The sequence below is a fragment of the Falco punctatus genome (assembly GCF_963210335.1).
Source record: "Falco punctatus genome assembly, chromosome: 14".
In the NCBI taxonomy this organism is placed as follows: Eukaryota; Metazoa; Chordata; class Aves; order Falconiformes; family Falconidae; genus Falco; species Falco punctatus.
The window spans coordinates 21,414,384-21,429,299 of NC_137594.1; the positions used below are offsets into that span (position 1 = coordinate 21,414,384).

The 14,916-nt window shown below is 42.8% G+C and overlaps 1 protein-coding gene across 4 annotated transcripts in view; it reads left to right on the forward strand.

The window, feature by feature from the left end:
• The first annotated feature begins 454 nt into the window (after positions 1 to 454).
• Positions 455 to 14,916, forward strand: part of NUP93 (nucleoporin 93) — an 81,876-nt gene continuing 67,414 nt past the window's right edge. For 2 of the 4 annotated variants that reach the window (XM_080410885.1, XM_080410888.1), the window contains exons 1-3: positions 455 to 517; positions 6,685 to 6,898; positions 7,368 to 7,485. In XM_080410885.1, the coding sequence (XP_080267011.1) occupies positions 6,720 to 6,898; positions 7,368 to 7,485 (297 nt within the window). In that variant the 5' untranslated portion in view covers positions 455 to 517; positions 6,685 to 6,719. Of the gene's footprint in view, positions 518 to 1,265; positions 1,352 to 2,384; positions 3,106 to 6,684; positions 6,899 to 7,367; positions 7,486 to 14,916 lie in introns of those variants that run through there. The other 2 variants (XM_080410887.1, XM_080410886.1) reach the window with 2 other exon arrangements.

Below are 14,916 nucleotides of genomic sequence, written 5' to 3' on the forward strand. Positions count from 1 at the left end.
TGGCTGGGGGGTTGTTGGCTGGTTTATTCTTCCATAGGAGGAAAAGCCAGATTAATTTGTTACCCTCATTTTCCCTCCCAGGGAAACAGCTCTCAGATGGGGTTGATCAGCGTGAGTTAGCAGTGGCTATGAAGGAAAAGGGAGGGCAAAGAGGAAAAAGTCCATGCACTTTATTTCTGTATTTCTCTTTTTATTTTTGTGATTTCGCCGCGGTGCGGCGTGCGCAGCACTGAGCACATGGGGCGGAGGGGCAGGGGGCAGCCTCGAACCCGCGGTCTCCTCCGGCTGCCGCCCCCCCCAACACTCTGTCCATGTCCTCCTCCGAGCGCCTCAATAAAGTTGTTGTCTCGAGGGGGCGGGAGCCTGTGGGCGGGGATGAGCGGCTAGACCAATAGAAGCTCTAGGCGCGGGGAAGCGCAGCGGATCGGCCAATGGGAGCACGGAGAAAGGCGTGAAGGCGGCCAATAGGGGCCCGCGGCGCGGGGCCGGCAGGCGCGGCGGCTGGAGCGGCGGGCAGGTGAGGGCGCCTCGCGGGCGTGTCATGGCTTTTCCTCCCGCCTCTCCCTCCTTCGGTGGGCAGTGCGGGCATCCTGGCCTCCCCCTGCCGGGTCCTGAGCCCTCGGCAGCCTCCCCCGGCCCGGGGCTTCCTCTCCTTGGCCGCCGGGCCGCCCTTGCGGCGGAGGGCTCCGGCGAGGCCTCCTCTGAGGAGAGGCCTCCTCTGAGGAGAGCCCCCTCAGGGAGGCAGGGCACGACCAGCCCCGGGCCGCGGCGCGGTCGTTGGCGAGCTCCTCAGCCGCAGCGCAGGCCACTGCGGCGGGAGGCTGGCGGGGAGCACTCGCAGGCCTCCCCGTGGGCCTTCCTGTGGCTCGTCGGGGGTTGCTGTGTATCTCTGCCCGAAAAATAACCCGCTTTAAGGCAGCGGGGCTGGCCTTATACGTGCGAGGAGCAGTCTCTTCATCCGAGCTGGTTTGTGCTGGTCTGCAGTGCAAAGCCTAGCTGTAAAAGGGGAGCCTATCGTTTAACCGAGGTGCCGTGTTGGTGCCTCAGGAAGCAGAAGCTCGTTTGAATGGGGAGGTACCAGGATAGCCTGTCTGTGTAAGCGTGTGATCTGGCGTCTCTCCGTGTGTGGAGGTCATTCCCTGCCACGGTGGGGTTACTGGTTGGCTTCTGATGGGGGGAAGAGCACCTGCTGCCAGGTACCTGGTGGTGGTGGGAGATCATGAAAGGCACAGTTTTTTTTATGCTGTCCCTTGCTCAACTTCTGTTTTGCAGCACGTTTGTGACCTCGTAGTTGCCAAGCATTGCTTTCATATGTGCATGGCAGGATATAGAAAACTTTGGAATGCAGAAGGTAAACTATAGATGATGCTCAGGGCTTGTGTTTTTCAGATCAGTAACTGTGATGCAGTACAAGGTAGCTATCTTTAAATGCTTGATGTGGACCCTTCAGACTATCCTTGAATGAGAATGATGATTAGCTCTTTTCCCCTACTCAGGGTCTCAGGTCCTTCCTACCAACAGCAGGGCTGGCTTCTCATGCAAAACAGGTGAAAATGGCTGTAAGGGTTTCTTACAGAGCATCTCAGATGCAGAACTCTGTTTGTGAACCTAAAGAATGCTGTTTGACAGTCCCTCCTAGGCAAAGTTCACTCTGTGTATGGTTTTGATTTTCCCAGAGTCATCATCTTAAAGTGTATGCTCCCGCTGTTTGGTTGCAACTGCAGGCAACAGTCGACTTCTGTAATGCGATATTGAACTGCATTTGTGTTAAAACTTGAGTTAAAACATTGTGTTAAAACTGTACATGCACTGGGTATTGGTATTTAACTAAACTACTGTGTGGTGCTGGGTGCCGTCTGTGTCCCAACAGTATTCTAACCCAGAATATATTAACAATGAGTGGAAAGGGTTGAGTTAAAGTGCAAGTGAGGGCTGCTTCCCCCCTCCTTCAGTTTGGTTCTGTTGTCTTATGGGACAGTAGTTAGGTCACAGAGAACTAAGGGTGACAAGAAAGCCGGTTCCTCTGTGGTTTACTGCTGTTCATTTATGTTGTGTCTCTAAAAGGGTTTCCTACTTCTTGGGAAAACTTCTAGGGGCTTACAAATGAAAAGCTTAAAAATTGCTTGAGGAATAAACATGTTTCTGTAATCTAAATCCAGAGTGTTCCTGTGGTGATGATATCACAGGAAATTCAGTGAGGGGGGAGGATCTAGACTTTCACATAAGGAATTTCAAATATCAAACTAAATTCTCTTTAATTTAATGAAGGTCAGTTTGCTGCCCTGTGAAAGTTAGTGCCCTGCTGAGTTGGATGAGAGTCTGGTGCTTAAATTTAAGTACTAAGTGTTTAGGAAAGGGGGAGAGTGGTAAGATGGCAAAACTGCCAGCCAGGTCAGTTATTCGGGACAGTGGGGGCTTGAGACCACTGTGAGGAACTACAAAGTCAGATGGTAGATGAAAGGCAGTGTTGACAAATGCGTTACAATATATGTCAGAAGAAATAATGTAAAATGGCTACTATTCCATTCCAGGTTAAATCACAGAACAGGGCAGAGAAGATTCTCGTGCCCCTGTTCTTTCTTAGAGTGCAAGAGCAAATAACTGAATGTTTTTGCCTTTAAAACTTTGATAAAACGTTTTTGTTAAACATACATACTGTAACAGCCTTTTAAGGTCATAAAAAGATTGGACTTCTGCATGTCTACCTACAGATGAGACAAAAAACCAAAACACACAGGACTGAAAGTCTTTATGGGAAGCAGGGGAGGATTAATTGGTGGGTGGCAGAAGAAACAATACGTTTGGAAGATCGTTGTGTGGCCTATTCAGGTTTTTCCTGCATCAGCCCTTTGTTGCTGGGGGAACGGGCTGTTGTACCAGATGGAGTACCAACTATAGCTTAGAGCTTTTAGGTGTTTGTTTTTAAGCTGGCCTATCCTGATCTCATGTTTTTAGTGTAGCTAGGGTATGGAAGTTTTCCCTTTGCTAGGTTTGATTAAACATTTATTATTGTGCTTTACATTTTAGAAGGTGAGTTGCTGAAAATGCACAGCAGATACTTGGGTTGTACTTGGTCACTTCCACTTGTGGAACGTGGAAAATAAGGTAGGAAGAGACCTCAAGAGTTGACCCCAATGATGTGTCTGTGCTCCTGGTGAGGGGTCAGTAGGTGTACACCATTTCTGCTCTATGCCTGTCCTGCTCTTAAAAAGCTCAGTGACAGAGCAGCTGCATCCTTAGAAGGCAACTTATTTCAGTGTCTTCACTGATATCCTGTACATTGTCATTGTGTTTCCTTTACAAACAAACAACAATTCGGCCACCAGCTCTTTGTTTTCCATCTCTGCATTTCTTAATCTGTTCCCCTGTCTGTAACATGGGGATTATGTGGCTGTCTTCCTCTTTGAAATATCTGGATGTCCGCTTATGCGAAGTGCCGTGAGAGAGCTAGGTGCTATTACTGCTGTTCATACCAAATTCCCCAGGCCTGCAGAATGGGCCTTTTACGTATTCATGTTTAGCTTAGTAGACAGAAGCTGCTATGCTATCTGTAGCAGTGCAGGCTTGGAGCCTATGAAAAAAGCACTGTTGCCTTGGATCTCGGCTGCAGCAAGTAAAGAGTCATCTGCTTTCTCTTACTAGTGTGCTCTTCTGTCATCCTTCCAAAAGCCGCTGATCCCGACTTGTCAGACTGGGTCTCTTGAACACTCTGGGGTGGGAGGGTGGGAGCCTCTGTGAGAAGGCAACTCTGGATTTCTTCTTCATTTCCTATTCTGGAGTCTCTGCAACTAGTGGAACTGTACTGGCCCATCATTTATTCTGAATGTAGAGGGTGAGGCTTTCCTTCTCCTCTGTGATGTCTTCCTCCTTTCCTTTTTTTTTCTTTTTTTTTTTTCCAAAGCACTGGAAAAATCTTAAGTTTTGTAGTCTGTTTCTCAAAGCTAATAAGATGACACTAAGCTCGTCAATATGTGAAGTACAATAGATGCTTGTGCACACATTTGAGTTTTTTGCTTTTGCATCCTTCTGAAGCTAGTACAGAAGATGTTTATCGTGGTCATATTTGGAATATAGTAGCTACAGTGTTCTTAACTGGATAGATTTGTAGTGCTTTTGAGGAGTTTTTCGGGCTTTTTAGGTAATATATCATCATTTATAATAAGTCTGAATAGACTTAAGAAACCTATCATCTTTTTTAGTTTCTTTTTGGCTTAAATCCAGTCAACTTGTACAATATATAGCATTTATTTGTGGTTTTAAATGTTTCCCCAACATTAAACTGGGGTTTAATGGAATAGTAGTCTAATGTAGCAGCTTCTATTGATAAGTCATCAAAGTTGTTTTACAGAAGAGCCTTTTCAGTCCTGGCTTTTAGCCCAAGGTTGATCTGGTTTCACTGAAGTTAGTATAATTTCTGATGTATTTTCTTTCCCTTAGGTGTCAGTTGTTGCTCCTTCCCCAGCCAGACATGAAAATCTGCCATCGCTCTGCTCGTTACTGTGGTAGCAGTTTCCATCTTGCACAGCAGCATTAAGAGTCAGACTGCAGTCTCTTGAATGCAGTAAATTCTGTCAGGGTGGAGACAAAGTTGTTCGTGCTGTTAGTCAGTCCGTTTGAATTCTGTTGCTTAGAAAAGCTTTTTAGTGTTGGCTTTCTACATAAGTTCTGAGCTGTCATTTCCACTGCTTGGTTATAATCACAGGTAGTTTAACTTGCTCTGAAATAACTGGTTTATGGTTTATTCTGTATTTGCTGAATTCGGTTCAATCCCACAGAGTTATTGCAGTTGTCCTACATCAGCAAATATATGGGACAGACCTTATATGGTATTGACGTGGAGTCTATGGCAAAAAACGTGCAGGTTTGGGAGCAGTTTTATAGTGCGCTAATTCTCCATGCTTTTGCTTTCAGTGCTGAGAAGTTAGTGCCGCCTTATGCTCCCAGCTTTTTTCTCCACCTCTTACCCCTCCCCCCCCAAGTTATCGCAAGTAAATGCTGGAAAGATGTTCTGTACTGCATTGCAGGGCGTGAAACTGCTTATTTCCACACACCTCCCTGCTTCCCTCCATCTCGGTGACATGCTAATCTGTTCAAACAAATCCAGTCTCTGCTATCTCACCTGATTAACAAGTCAGGGTAAATATGATTGCTGCCTCGCCCAGTAGCTCCCAGCTTTCCAGAAGTGGGTGGGGAGCGCTTGCGAAATTCTCCATTCCTGGATGCTGGCTGTCGGGGTTTGTCCTGGCACCCAGGCAGTAGGGATCAGTTTCTCTTTCTAATTGCATATGTCTGAATGAATCATCATGCAGTGCTTTTAAATCATTTGTCCAGACAGACAAAAGCAGTGCTGTTGCTGCTGGTAGTTGTACTTGGGAATGGTGCTGAGGCTGAGAACATGAGGAATATTAAAATTGTACTATTAAATTGCTTTGGTATGGTTGAGGGGTACCAATAAATACTTGAATTGCAGTCTATTTTTGGCTTGTAAATGCCCTGTTTTCTTTGTGGTGGGCTCCCTTGAACCAGAGAGTCTCCATTGATTTTATTTTTGAGTAAATGATAAAGACCTGTTTTCATGCTTGAGATCTGGTTTGTCTTATTTGATCCCAGGCACTCTAGATTAGGGTGCAAATGCTATGAGAGAAAGAGATTGTGCTGGAGATTCCCATGTCTGTAGCACCATTCAGCAAGACTAGATTTCTGTTACCTTCTCCTGTGGCTTTACAGAGGTGCCAGGTGTGCTTAGCATGCAGCTCTTTTAGCTGCAAATCATTGATTTGGTGTGTGAAATTGAGGGTTTGAGTTTCATATTTCATGAATGTGGACACCACTGTAGCTCCATGTTGTTTTCTATATTGATCCCAAGCATGTACATTTTTGTCCTTTCTGTAAAAATAAAGGGCTCTGTTCTGAATCAGAACTGCACAATGCACTAACGTCCTCATCTGTTACAGCCCTTGCCTTATGCTCTGCAGTTTCTTTAACTATTCTCTCATTTGTTTGGTGCAAGTAATTCTCACAAACACTGGTAAAACTTTCTGCGTGCATTGAAGTTAGACAAGTCTTCCACATTGGAACAACATGTACTTACTTTTCTTGACTTTGGGGGTTAATGATGTATGGATTAACACATCTTAGTAGATGGCTGTCTGCATACATGTATACACTCATCTGTTTGGCTGTTAATTCAACCTCATGTTTATACATTATGTGTTTTCAGCCCTCATATATACCTATGCATGCATATGGATTTGTTGCCATTTATAATGTATGAAAACAGAATCATAAAATATCTTGAGTTGGAAGGGACCCACAAGGATCATTGAGTCCAACTCCAAACTGCTTGTACCTATGTGTATACAAGTAGCTTATAGTCAAATAAACACCAAATTCCTCACAGGGAATTTTCTGCTTTTGCTCTCCTTTGTATCAAGGCAATATATCAACTGTCGTATGGTATCTGCACCCCATTTCTGATGAGTCCATAGATCTACCTTGAGAACATAGTTGTGCAAGGCAAAGCTCCCTGAGACACTTGAAAGTATTCCCTTGATGTTCAGCGCTTGGGGAGGACGGGCAGAAGAGTATGCTGTTGTAGAAGACCCTCTCTTGCTGGTCTGCCTATGCTTTCCTAGGGACAGAAATGGCTTATAGCTGAGCAAGTGTTTTCTCTTTTCTCTGAAGGTTTCTGTGCATCTTGAGTGAAACCTGCAACAGAGATGGATACTGAAGGCTTTGGAGAGCTTCTCCAGCAGGCAGAACAGCTTGCAGCTGAGACAGAAGGTATCTCTGAGCTCCCTCATGTAGAACGCAACCTGCAGGAGATCCAGCAGGCAGGGGAGCGCCTGCGTTCCCGTACTCTGACCCGCACTTCCCAGGAGACTGCAGATGTTAAGGCGTAAGTACAGAGCACTGACACTGGAAACTGCACAGAGGGTAGAAGCTGTTTATGGGGTTTGTTTCTAACACATGGGGTGTCTTGCCAGGAGGGTGTGATTGGGAGAAACGGAGTCACTGCAGAGGTGTTCCGTGTTCTCTCCCCCCACACTTCTACTTCGGGAAAAAAACGATATAGTAAAAATATCTGAGGAGCTACTGTTCATGATTTTGGGCACTAAAGCCAAAAAGTGCAGTACCTTGTTCTGGCCGCTGCTGAAGACATTTACCAACATGCTATAGAACTTTTCTATCTGGAAGGACTTGGCAGCTGTGCAGTACTGCAATGGAACAGCAGAAAAGAGTTCAGCAGGGCTGAGGTTGTTTGTGTGGGTTTTTTTGTTTTCGTAACACAGCTGGGAGCACTGTCTGTACACAGAGTTCTGTCTGTTCAATACTAATTTCATACCTGTATGATTTCTTCCTTGTAGGTCTGTTCTTCTGGGGTCTAGAGGGCTTGATATATCTCACATTTCTCAGCGACTAGAGAGTCTAAGTGCAGCCACTACATTTGAGCCTCTTGAACCTGTGAAGGACACTGACATCCAGGTAGGGTTTTTCTGACATGTGAATTACCCAGCCCTTGTAACTGCCATTCCTGTGTTGTGGTTCAAAGCTCTTCTAAGACTGTTGTGGAAATACTCTTGCTCTGCACTTAATTTACTGGCTAGAGGAAGTAGAGAGGAGAGATGCTGCTTTCAGTGGTGAAAGATGTTTGAATTGGCCATCAGAAGCTGCATGAAGTACCAGATCAGCAGAAATACTTTTAAGTTCCAAACTCTTGCTGAAGTCAAGAGGAGCTAGGTATGTGCTTACTGCCTTTGTGGACCCATCTTTGTTGGTTTTGCAAGCCTGAATTGCACAGGGATATCTCTCCCTTAAAGTTTTGAGATCTTTTTTTTTAATGTCTGATTGGAAGAACACATGTGGGACTACTTGGCAATTTTGAGATGTTAGAATAGGGCGGCATTTAAGTCAACATGCGAAAGAGGGGATAGCTTTTCTTTCACTGTATCTCAGATGACATAACTTTGTCTTTGTGGACTTTGCCATGTTTCATATGCTTTACCGGTGTGATATAATCTTGGACGTTTTCCTGTAGGTAATCTCCCCAGTTGTCTTAGAAATTAGAGTGACCCATCTATTTTTGCTTTATCATGGTTACCTGCCCTTGTAGAACATCTTCGTGATGAAATAGTCTGCAGTATTCATTACTCAGTTAAGAGCTGGGTTATGGGATTGGGTTGCATTGAAGGTAACAATCTGAATTACTGGTTAATCATTTTGAAGTTTATATTCTCCTTGCTGTCAGATGGCTAAATTAGGAGGGTCAAAAGAGTTGTAAGCTCTTCTTTTTTGCAAAGTAGTAGGCCCTAAACTACTCAACTTCAGAAGGGAAAGGGAGGGATTGGAGGTGTGTCAAGTTACCCCTAATGGTATGTTTTATTTAAGCTGTCTGGTTTGGGTCAACGGGCCCTTAATCTGATCTGATTCTAGTGTTAGGAGCCCTGTGGTCTCCTGGCTTCAGGCAGGTGTACTTATCCCCTATCCTGAAAGGCCCAGAGCCTTTCCAGTAGGTTATGTGTGTACCCTGAGGCCCGAGGCAAAGAGGTGTTTACTTGGAGTGCAGGCCTTACTCCTCTGTGTTGGGGCTGCCTTCTGTCCTCTTGGAGGATGTCTCCAACATATCCTCAGAGCATCTAGTGTGTTTCTTGAAGATGGGATTTCTTCTTGGGCCTTTGTACTTCTTCACCTTCTGGCAATTCCTGGCAAACTTGGACATCTTCTCTCACCCTCCCCAGATGATTTCCCCCTCTCTTTCACTAAAAATTAGTGCACTCTGGAGACTTTTATCTACTGCATAATCTTAGAGTGAGAGCTCTAAACCACTGGCATTGTTCACTTTCTGTCTTTTCATTTTATTCCTTTGTTCCAATTTCTGATGTTGTTGTATTTCTAATTGGTGATGTTAAACTTGGTACGTGTCTTCCTTGACCCCATTCTGTCTAGATTTTTTTTTTTTAAGAACTCTTCCTTTTTTTTCTGTTTTTTGCTTTAGGTTTACTACTGCTGTTAATTCTCTTTGATTTCTGGTGTTTTTCCTTTCTGCTCCAAGAGCAATCTTACTGTAGATTCTCAAGCCCAGAAGCAGCAGAGCTCTTGGCTCATTGGATCTCAATTTGTGGCATCTGAAAAAACAGATAGGACTGCGTGATACATCTTATTTTATTTTACTGGTTACCTAGCCAAAATGTGAAGGCTTTCTTCTTAATTATAGCAGATCTCAAGCCTTATTTGATCTTCTCAGTATATTTTCTCATTTTGGTATATTTTTTTGTGATCCATGTCAATACTTGAATGTTTTTCATTAGACTGTGTTTATTTCTTAAAAAAAAAGTGTTTAAGTTTGAATTCATGGCAGTTGACATAAACTACTAAAAATTATTTACATAAAAATAAGCACATTTATTTTTTAAACAAAATGACAGATGTGGTTTCTTAATGCAAAAAGCTTGAGGGATGCGGGAGGAGATTTTTTTTTTTTCTTTAAATACTTTGCCACCTGAAATCAAGATATCTTCGGCCATACTTAAACAAATTTGGTATCTGAGACCCACTGATTTCAACTCTAGGTGATTTCCGTGGGAACTGGGTACTTAACTTGTGTAGGCATTCTTGAAAGTTTCTTAAATGTTGGTCTTTTTGCATGTTCAGGTGCTGAAATGCCTCTGTGTCTAGCCATCATTTTCAGTCTGTCTTTTTGCTATTAAAGTTAATGATCTCTTTGGTCTTGTAGAGACAATTTGAAATGCAAACATTTTGAAATACAGCCTGGATGCTTTTTTTTTCATGTAAGGCATTTTAATGGACTGAACACTTTTATATGGCCTATTTCCCATAGGATTCTAGTCCATCCTAGTGGAGCTTGACATGAAGCACATGTGTAAGAGTGTGTGTGTCATCTAGTAAATAAGATGATTCTTATTCATGCTTTCAAGCTTAATAAAAATGTTTAAGATTCTCAATAAATGCTGTGCTTTTAAAATAAATGTATATTGTGACTATAGATAGAATTGTATCCTCCTGTTTAGGAAAAGCTTCAAATCTAGCATAAAAAGAGTGACTAATTGCAAATCAGTGTGTTTAAATGGCCAAATTGGCCAATGAGATTCAGCCCTTCCTTTAGCAAAACAGCTAAAAAGTACAAATGAAAAACAGGATTAAGATTAATCATTGAAATCAAAGTTCCCCACTTTCTGTTTTGAATCATGATTAGCACTGGTGATTTAATCAGTGATCACTTTAATTTAACTCTGACTACTCATGTCTGAGGCCTAATACATGCGTGCTTTGAATCTTAAATGTTCTTCAGGGCATGTAGAAAGCATTCATAGTAAATTAGCGAGAACCAGTTTGCAGTGGGAAGCACAGCAAGGTGTTCCATTTTAGATCATCTTGCAGGCACGTGAGCAAAGTGTCAGTTTGCAATGTTTTGTCCCTGTTTGTTTGGCAGTTAAGAGGTGCAAGGATTTTTATGTTGTTTTGCAGAACATTATCCTTGGCTCTGTCTGAGGATATCTGCAGTCACATCTCAAGCTGTCTGGCTGATGATGATGGTCTGTTATCTGAAAGTAACTTGCTTAGAATATGGACAAATCTCTACACTCATCTGTAGGTTCTGGTATGTGGTCATCAACAACAGGTTCTTATCCTTTCAGAGTAGTTTTATTAAGTTTTTGTTGTTAGTTACATAAGAGGACCTTCATGTTACACACTGCTAATTGTGCTCTAATTAGCTGTTAACCAAGTAGGTCTTAAAATTATTTGATGCTTTAGCTAAAGATGTGCTACAAAAGCTTCTTCCTACATTACTTTTTCTTATACCTTCTGATGTTTGTTGGGATTTGTTTGCATCCTTCCTCACTAATTAGTTTTATAAGGCTTCATCAAGCTTGTTGTATTTATTTTGGGCCAGAGGTCCAAAGCACGAGGAGCAACTTAGGAAGAATTCCAGAAAACATCCTGGTTTTTTATATAGAGAGTAAAACACAGCAAGAAGAATTGGAGGGGAGCATCCTAGGGCATGAAGTCCCAGGACGCTGATGTGAGGCATTCAGAAAGCGTTAGGAGAATCTAGGAGTTCACCTTAATAGAAGCCTCAGCTTGGGTTAACAAGCAAGAGGGGCTTTCTGTACAGTACCTCTTTTAAATGGTACTCTATAGTGCTGACTAAAAAGAAGCGCACCAAATTGCAGCTCAATTAATTATCTGAATTATTTATCAGTTGTAAAATGTAGATTGCTTGCACATAAAAGGGTTGTGAGTCCAGGAAATGTCTCCCACTAGAGCAGTAGGCCGGGAAAAATATGAAAAAGATTTTCTAGGCTTGCCATTAAATTACAGGAATCTGTATTTTTCCTCTCTCATTTCAAATATTGTGTTCTTAAGTTATATGTAACACAATGAACACTTCTTGCAGCAAATCCAGTTCATAACAGTTCCTATGTCAAGAGTTTATAAAGATCAAGATGTTTCAAAATTGTCAAAAAGTCCTATTTTGGCAAAAGCTTTTTGAAGTTGAATGTGGCAGTCAAGAGATTCTTGATGTTCTTGATAACATATTTAGCACATAAATACATGGTTTTTTTCTTTGTGGCTTTTAGAAATCCCAGGTAAGGTTTGATCGTGCAAGCTGGTATCCCAAAGCTGGGGTGTATGTGGATAAACAGGATATTGACACTGGTCAGAAAAGGCATTTCTTCAGTCTCCCAAAGATTCCGAAACTATGATATCCTCTTCTAGCAAGCATAGTCATGGCTGACTTCCGTCAGGTCGCAGTAATGGCAGCCAGAGGAGAAATTATTATATGGGACGGCTGCACTATTGTACCATGTGAGCAGGGACCTGGCTCTTGCACGTGTGCTGTTTGGTTTATGTACGGGTGTCAGAGAGGTTGGATGATGCTGTAGTAAACTTGTTTGGCGTACCTGGTAGGAGTTAGTTGCAGGATGCAGGCCTGATGTATACCAACTAAGATAGTTTGATTACAGTATATGTTATGTTTACTGTGTGCTTTGTGTTTTGAACAAGCCACATTGACTTAATAGTAGCTTTAGCTCCCCTGTACGCTTGTTTTGAAATGTCTTAAGTGCGAAGTCGTAGTGGTAACTTCAAGAAATGGTGTTGCTCTTGCTTTGAAGGCTTGGTCCAGCTTTGTGCAGATTTGTGAAATGAATGCTAGAAACAGACATGAGCTCTCCTTGCATACATTGCTTATCTGCTGAAGTCGTGGCTCCATTATGCTGAAGGAAAATTTTGTTGAATTGTCTCAGTTGTACAACAGTTTCACCTTGCCCTTCTGATCTAGGCAGAACTGAAATTGAAGGTTGCATACCAGGGTTTGGTTTTGATTTCTGGGTGTGGATGTTCAGAGTATTGACTGAGTAGCTCTCTGGAGGTCCAGATGCAGAAGCACAAGCTTTTATCTAAATGAGGGCAAAAGATTAGACTGAAATCGGTTCAAGTGGCAACTAAAGCAGGCTGAAATTAAGTATCTGGGATGTCTTCAAGTTTTTCAGAGTACTGTAAACAGCCTGTGTATCAAAGGCAGCTTTGATTTCTGTTTTAGTGTTGGTAGAAGCTGGGTCCCAGGATGCTCGCCCCAGCACTGTGTGTTGTTTATGTGTATGTACGCTTGTGACTCATAATTTAAAAAAGCTTACTCTGACATCAGGTACCGAAAGGGTGCATTATTCAACCACTGAGCTCTTACTGCTATTTTATATTACATTTGTGATATACTTTGTGGTATCTGCTAGAATAATTCCAAAGCCTGTGGTAATCTACTAGAGTGTAACTAAAATCAGAGTTTATAAATGGAAATGCTGACACAACCTTAAAGGGGCAACCTCAAGTGCTATTCACCATCCATTGTTTGCATTAGCTTAGCCTGAAAATGCGTTTTCCCTTTTGCAGATTTTGTCCTTTCCCATTTGCCAAACATTGATTTCTTCCCCTCCGCAAGTCCTTCAGTTCTAATGGAGCTTGAAATTAAGGTGGCTTTATTTTTCTGTCGCTTCCTTGTTCACCCTAATCGATGATGCCAGCACAGCTGTGGGGACCTTTTAACTGTTGCAGAGCTAGGGCAGTGAATGCAAGAGGACAACCTTCTACCTTGTTTTTTCAGGGTTGGTTGTTAGCTCTTGGTTTCTTTGTACAGCTGTGATCCGAATAAAGAATATTTGCGGTAATAGTTGTGAATTCTTCAAAAGCTCTTTGCAAAGGTTCTCAGAAGTAATTTTTTCCCCCCTCCCATTACTCATGCATGCTAGCATCAAAGCCTGCTGTCGTCTTTGCCTAGGTAGTCTCATTGATTTCATTCAGGATTTGACCCTTAATGTACACATTTAGGCATGTAAATCAGGAATATAAATATCCTGGTAATTAAATGTGGCCAGAGGCAGTTTTAACACATTTGAAGAAAGCAGTGATGTGGAATGAGTATTTTGACATACAGCAAATGGAGTTAAGGGATGTGGACCTTAGAAATATATATTACAGAAACATCCTCATCTCCGACATGTTTGCATGTACAGTTGTTACAGAATGGAGACATTAACCTCTTCGAAAGGAAAACTGCAGCCTGTCTGTGGCTGTCTGCTGGGTGATGAGAGTTGCAAGGGCTTCTGCAGCGTGCAGGCTTGGTGAGGCAGCGGGGGGTTGGTGGGCTGCCTGACACTGATAGCTGCCCAGGGCCCTCTGAGCCGACAGGTTGGTCCCCAGCCGCCCAAGGCCTGTGCTGATCAGAGAATGCCCTGGGAAAAGCCAAGGTGTGTGTAGACTGGGATGGGACTGGGGTTTAAGGGTGTGGGCTCCTCTATTTCACAAAACCCCAAAAAACCTCCTTTTGGCATCAGGTAGGTGATGAATAACACTGTATTAAAAAGAAAGCGGGGGTGGGAAGAGGAGAGAAGCCCGAAACATTGGGAATATATTTGGGGGTTTTGGGTGTTATGTTTTTGCTTGTCACTTGTTTCTCTCACATGCTTAGCTTACACCTAAGCAGCAGTTTTCTCAGGTTTTTGTTACTGCTTGAATAGCATGATTTAGTAGTGCCGTTTTAAATTACCCTGGCCTTATTAACCTTTAAAAACAAACACATGCAACCTCCAAAAACCCAAACCATGGCACACAATGTAGAATACTCTGTGGGGCTTTGTTGGTTGGCCAGATTAGTCACTCAGTAAATGCTGTGATACTGAATGATTTCAGATTTCTTTTGTTTGTTTGGTTGCATGCTAACGGGAGTAATTATGTGGTGATCTTCCAGTTCATCGTGGTTCTGATCATGGATTCCTAACCCCTGAGGGGTTAGGAGCAGGGAGGGAGGAGACATGATCTGCCTTTCTCTTTCATCGTGGGTAAACAAGAGAGTATGAAAGGGACATTTCAAAACTTTATGCTAATGCAAGGTCATGAGATGGAAAAATTGAGAACTCTTGTTCTAGTAGCTATGTTTATTGATCTATTTAAATTCTGCTATGTCCTGGCACACTTTATATTTCCTGTCTGCTTAATCCAGATATGTTCTTTGCATCTCAAATAGGTACGACTGTAGACTTCTAATAAACATCTTTGAAGTATCTATCATAAACATTTTAAAACAGACCAGGTTTTGAGTTGTAACTTTTGACTTCACTCTCCCCCTCCCTTTTTTTTTCTTCCTTATGCTGCATAGCTCTGCCTTGTGAAAATTGTTGCAATTTCTAGTTGAATGTTAACTCCTACCCCTGTGAAGGGGCAGATAATGGTATAAATGGCAGTTTGGAGCTCACGTACCCTAAATGTAGTTTCTCCTGTGCTAAGGTGTAGACGTCTTTGCTTCTCTCAGTATCATTGCAGGACCCTTTAAAACACCATGTGTAGCTGAAACTCTAGAGCGAACCCTGGCTGGTGGGATGTGATTTTTCAGAGTCAGAA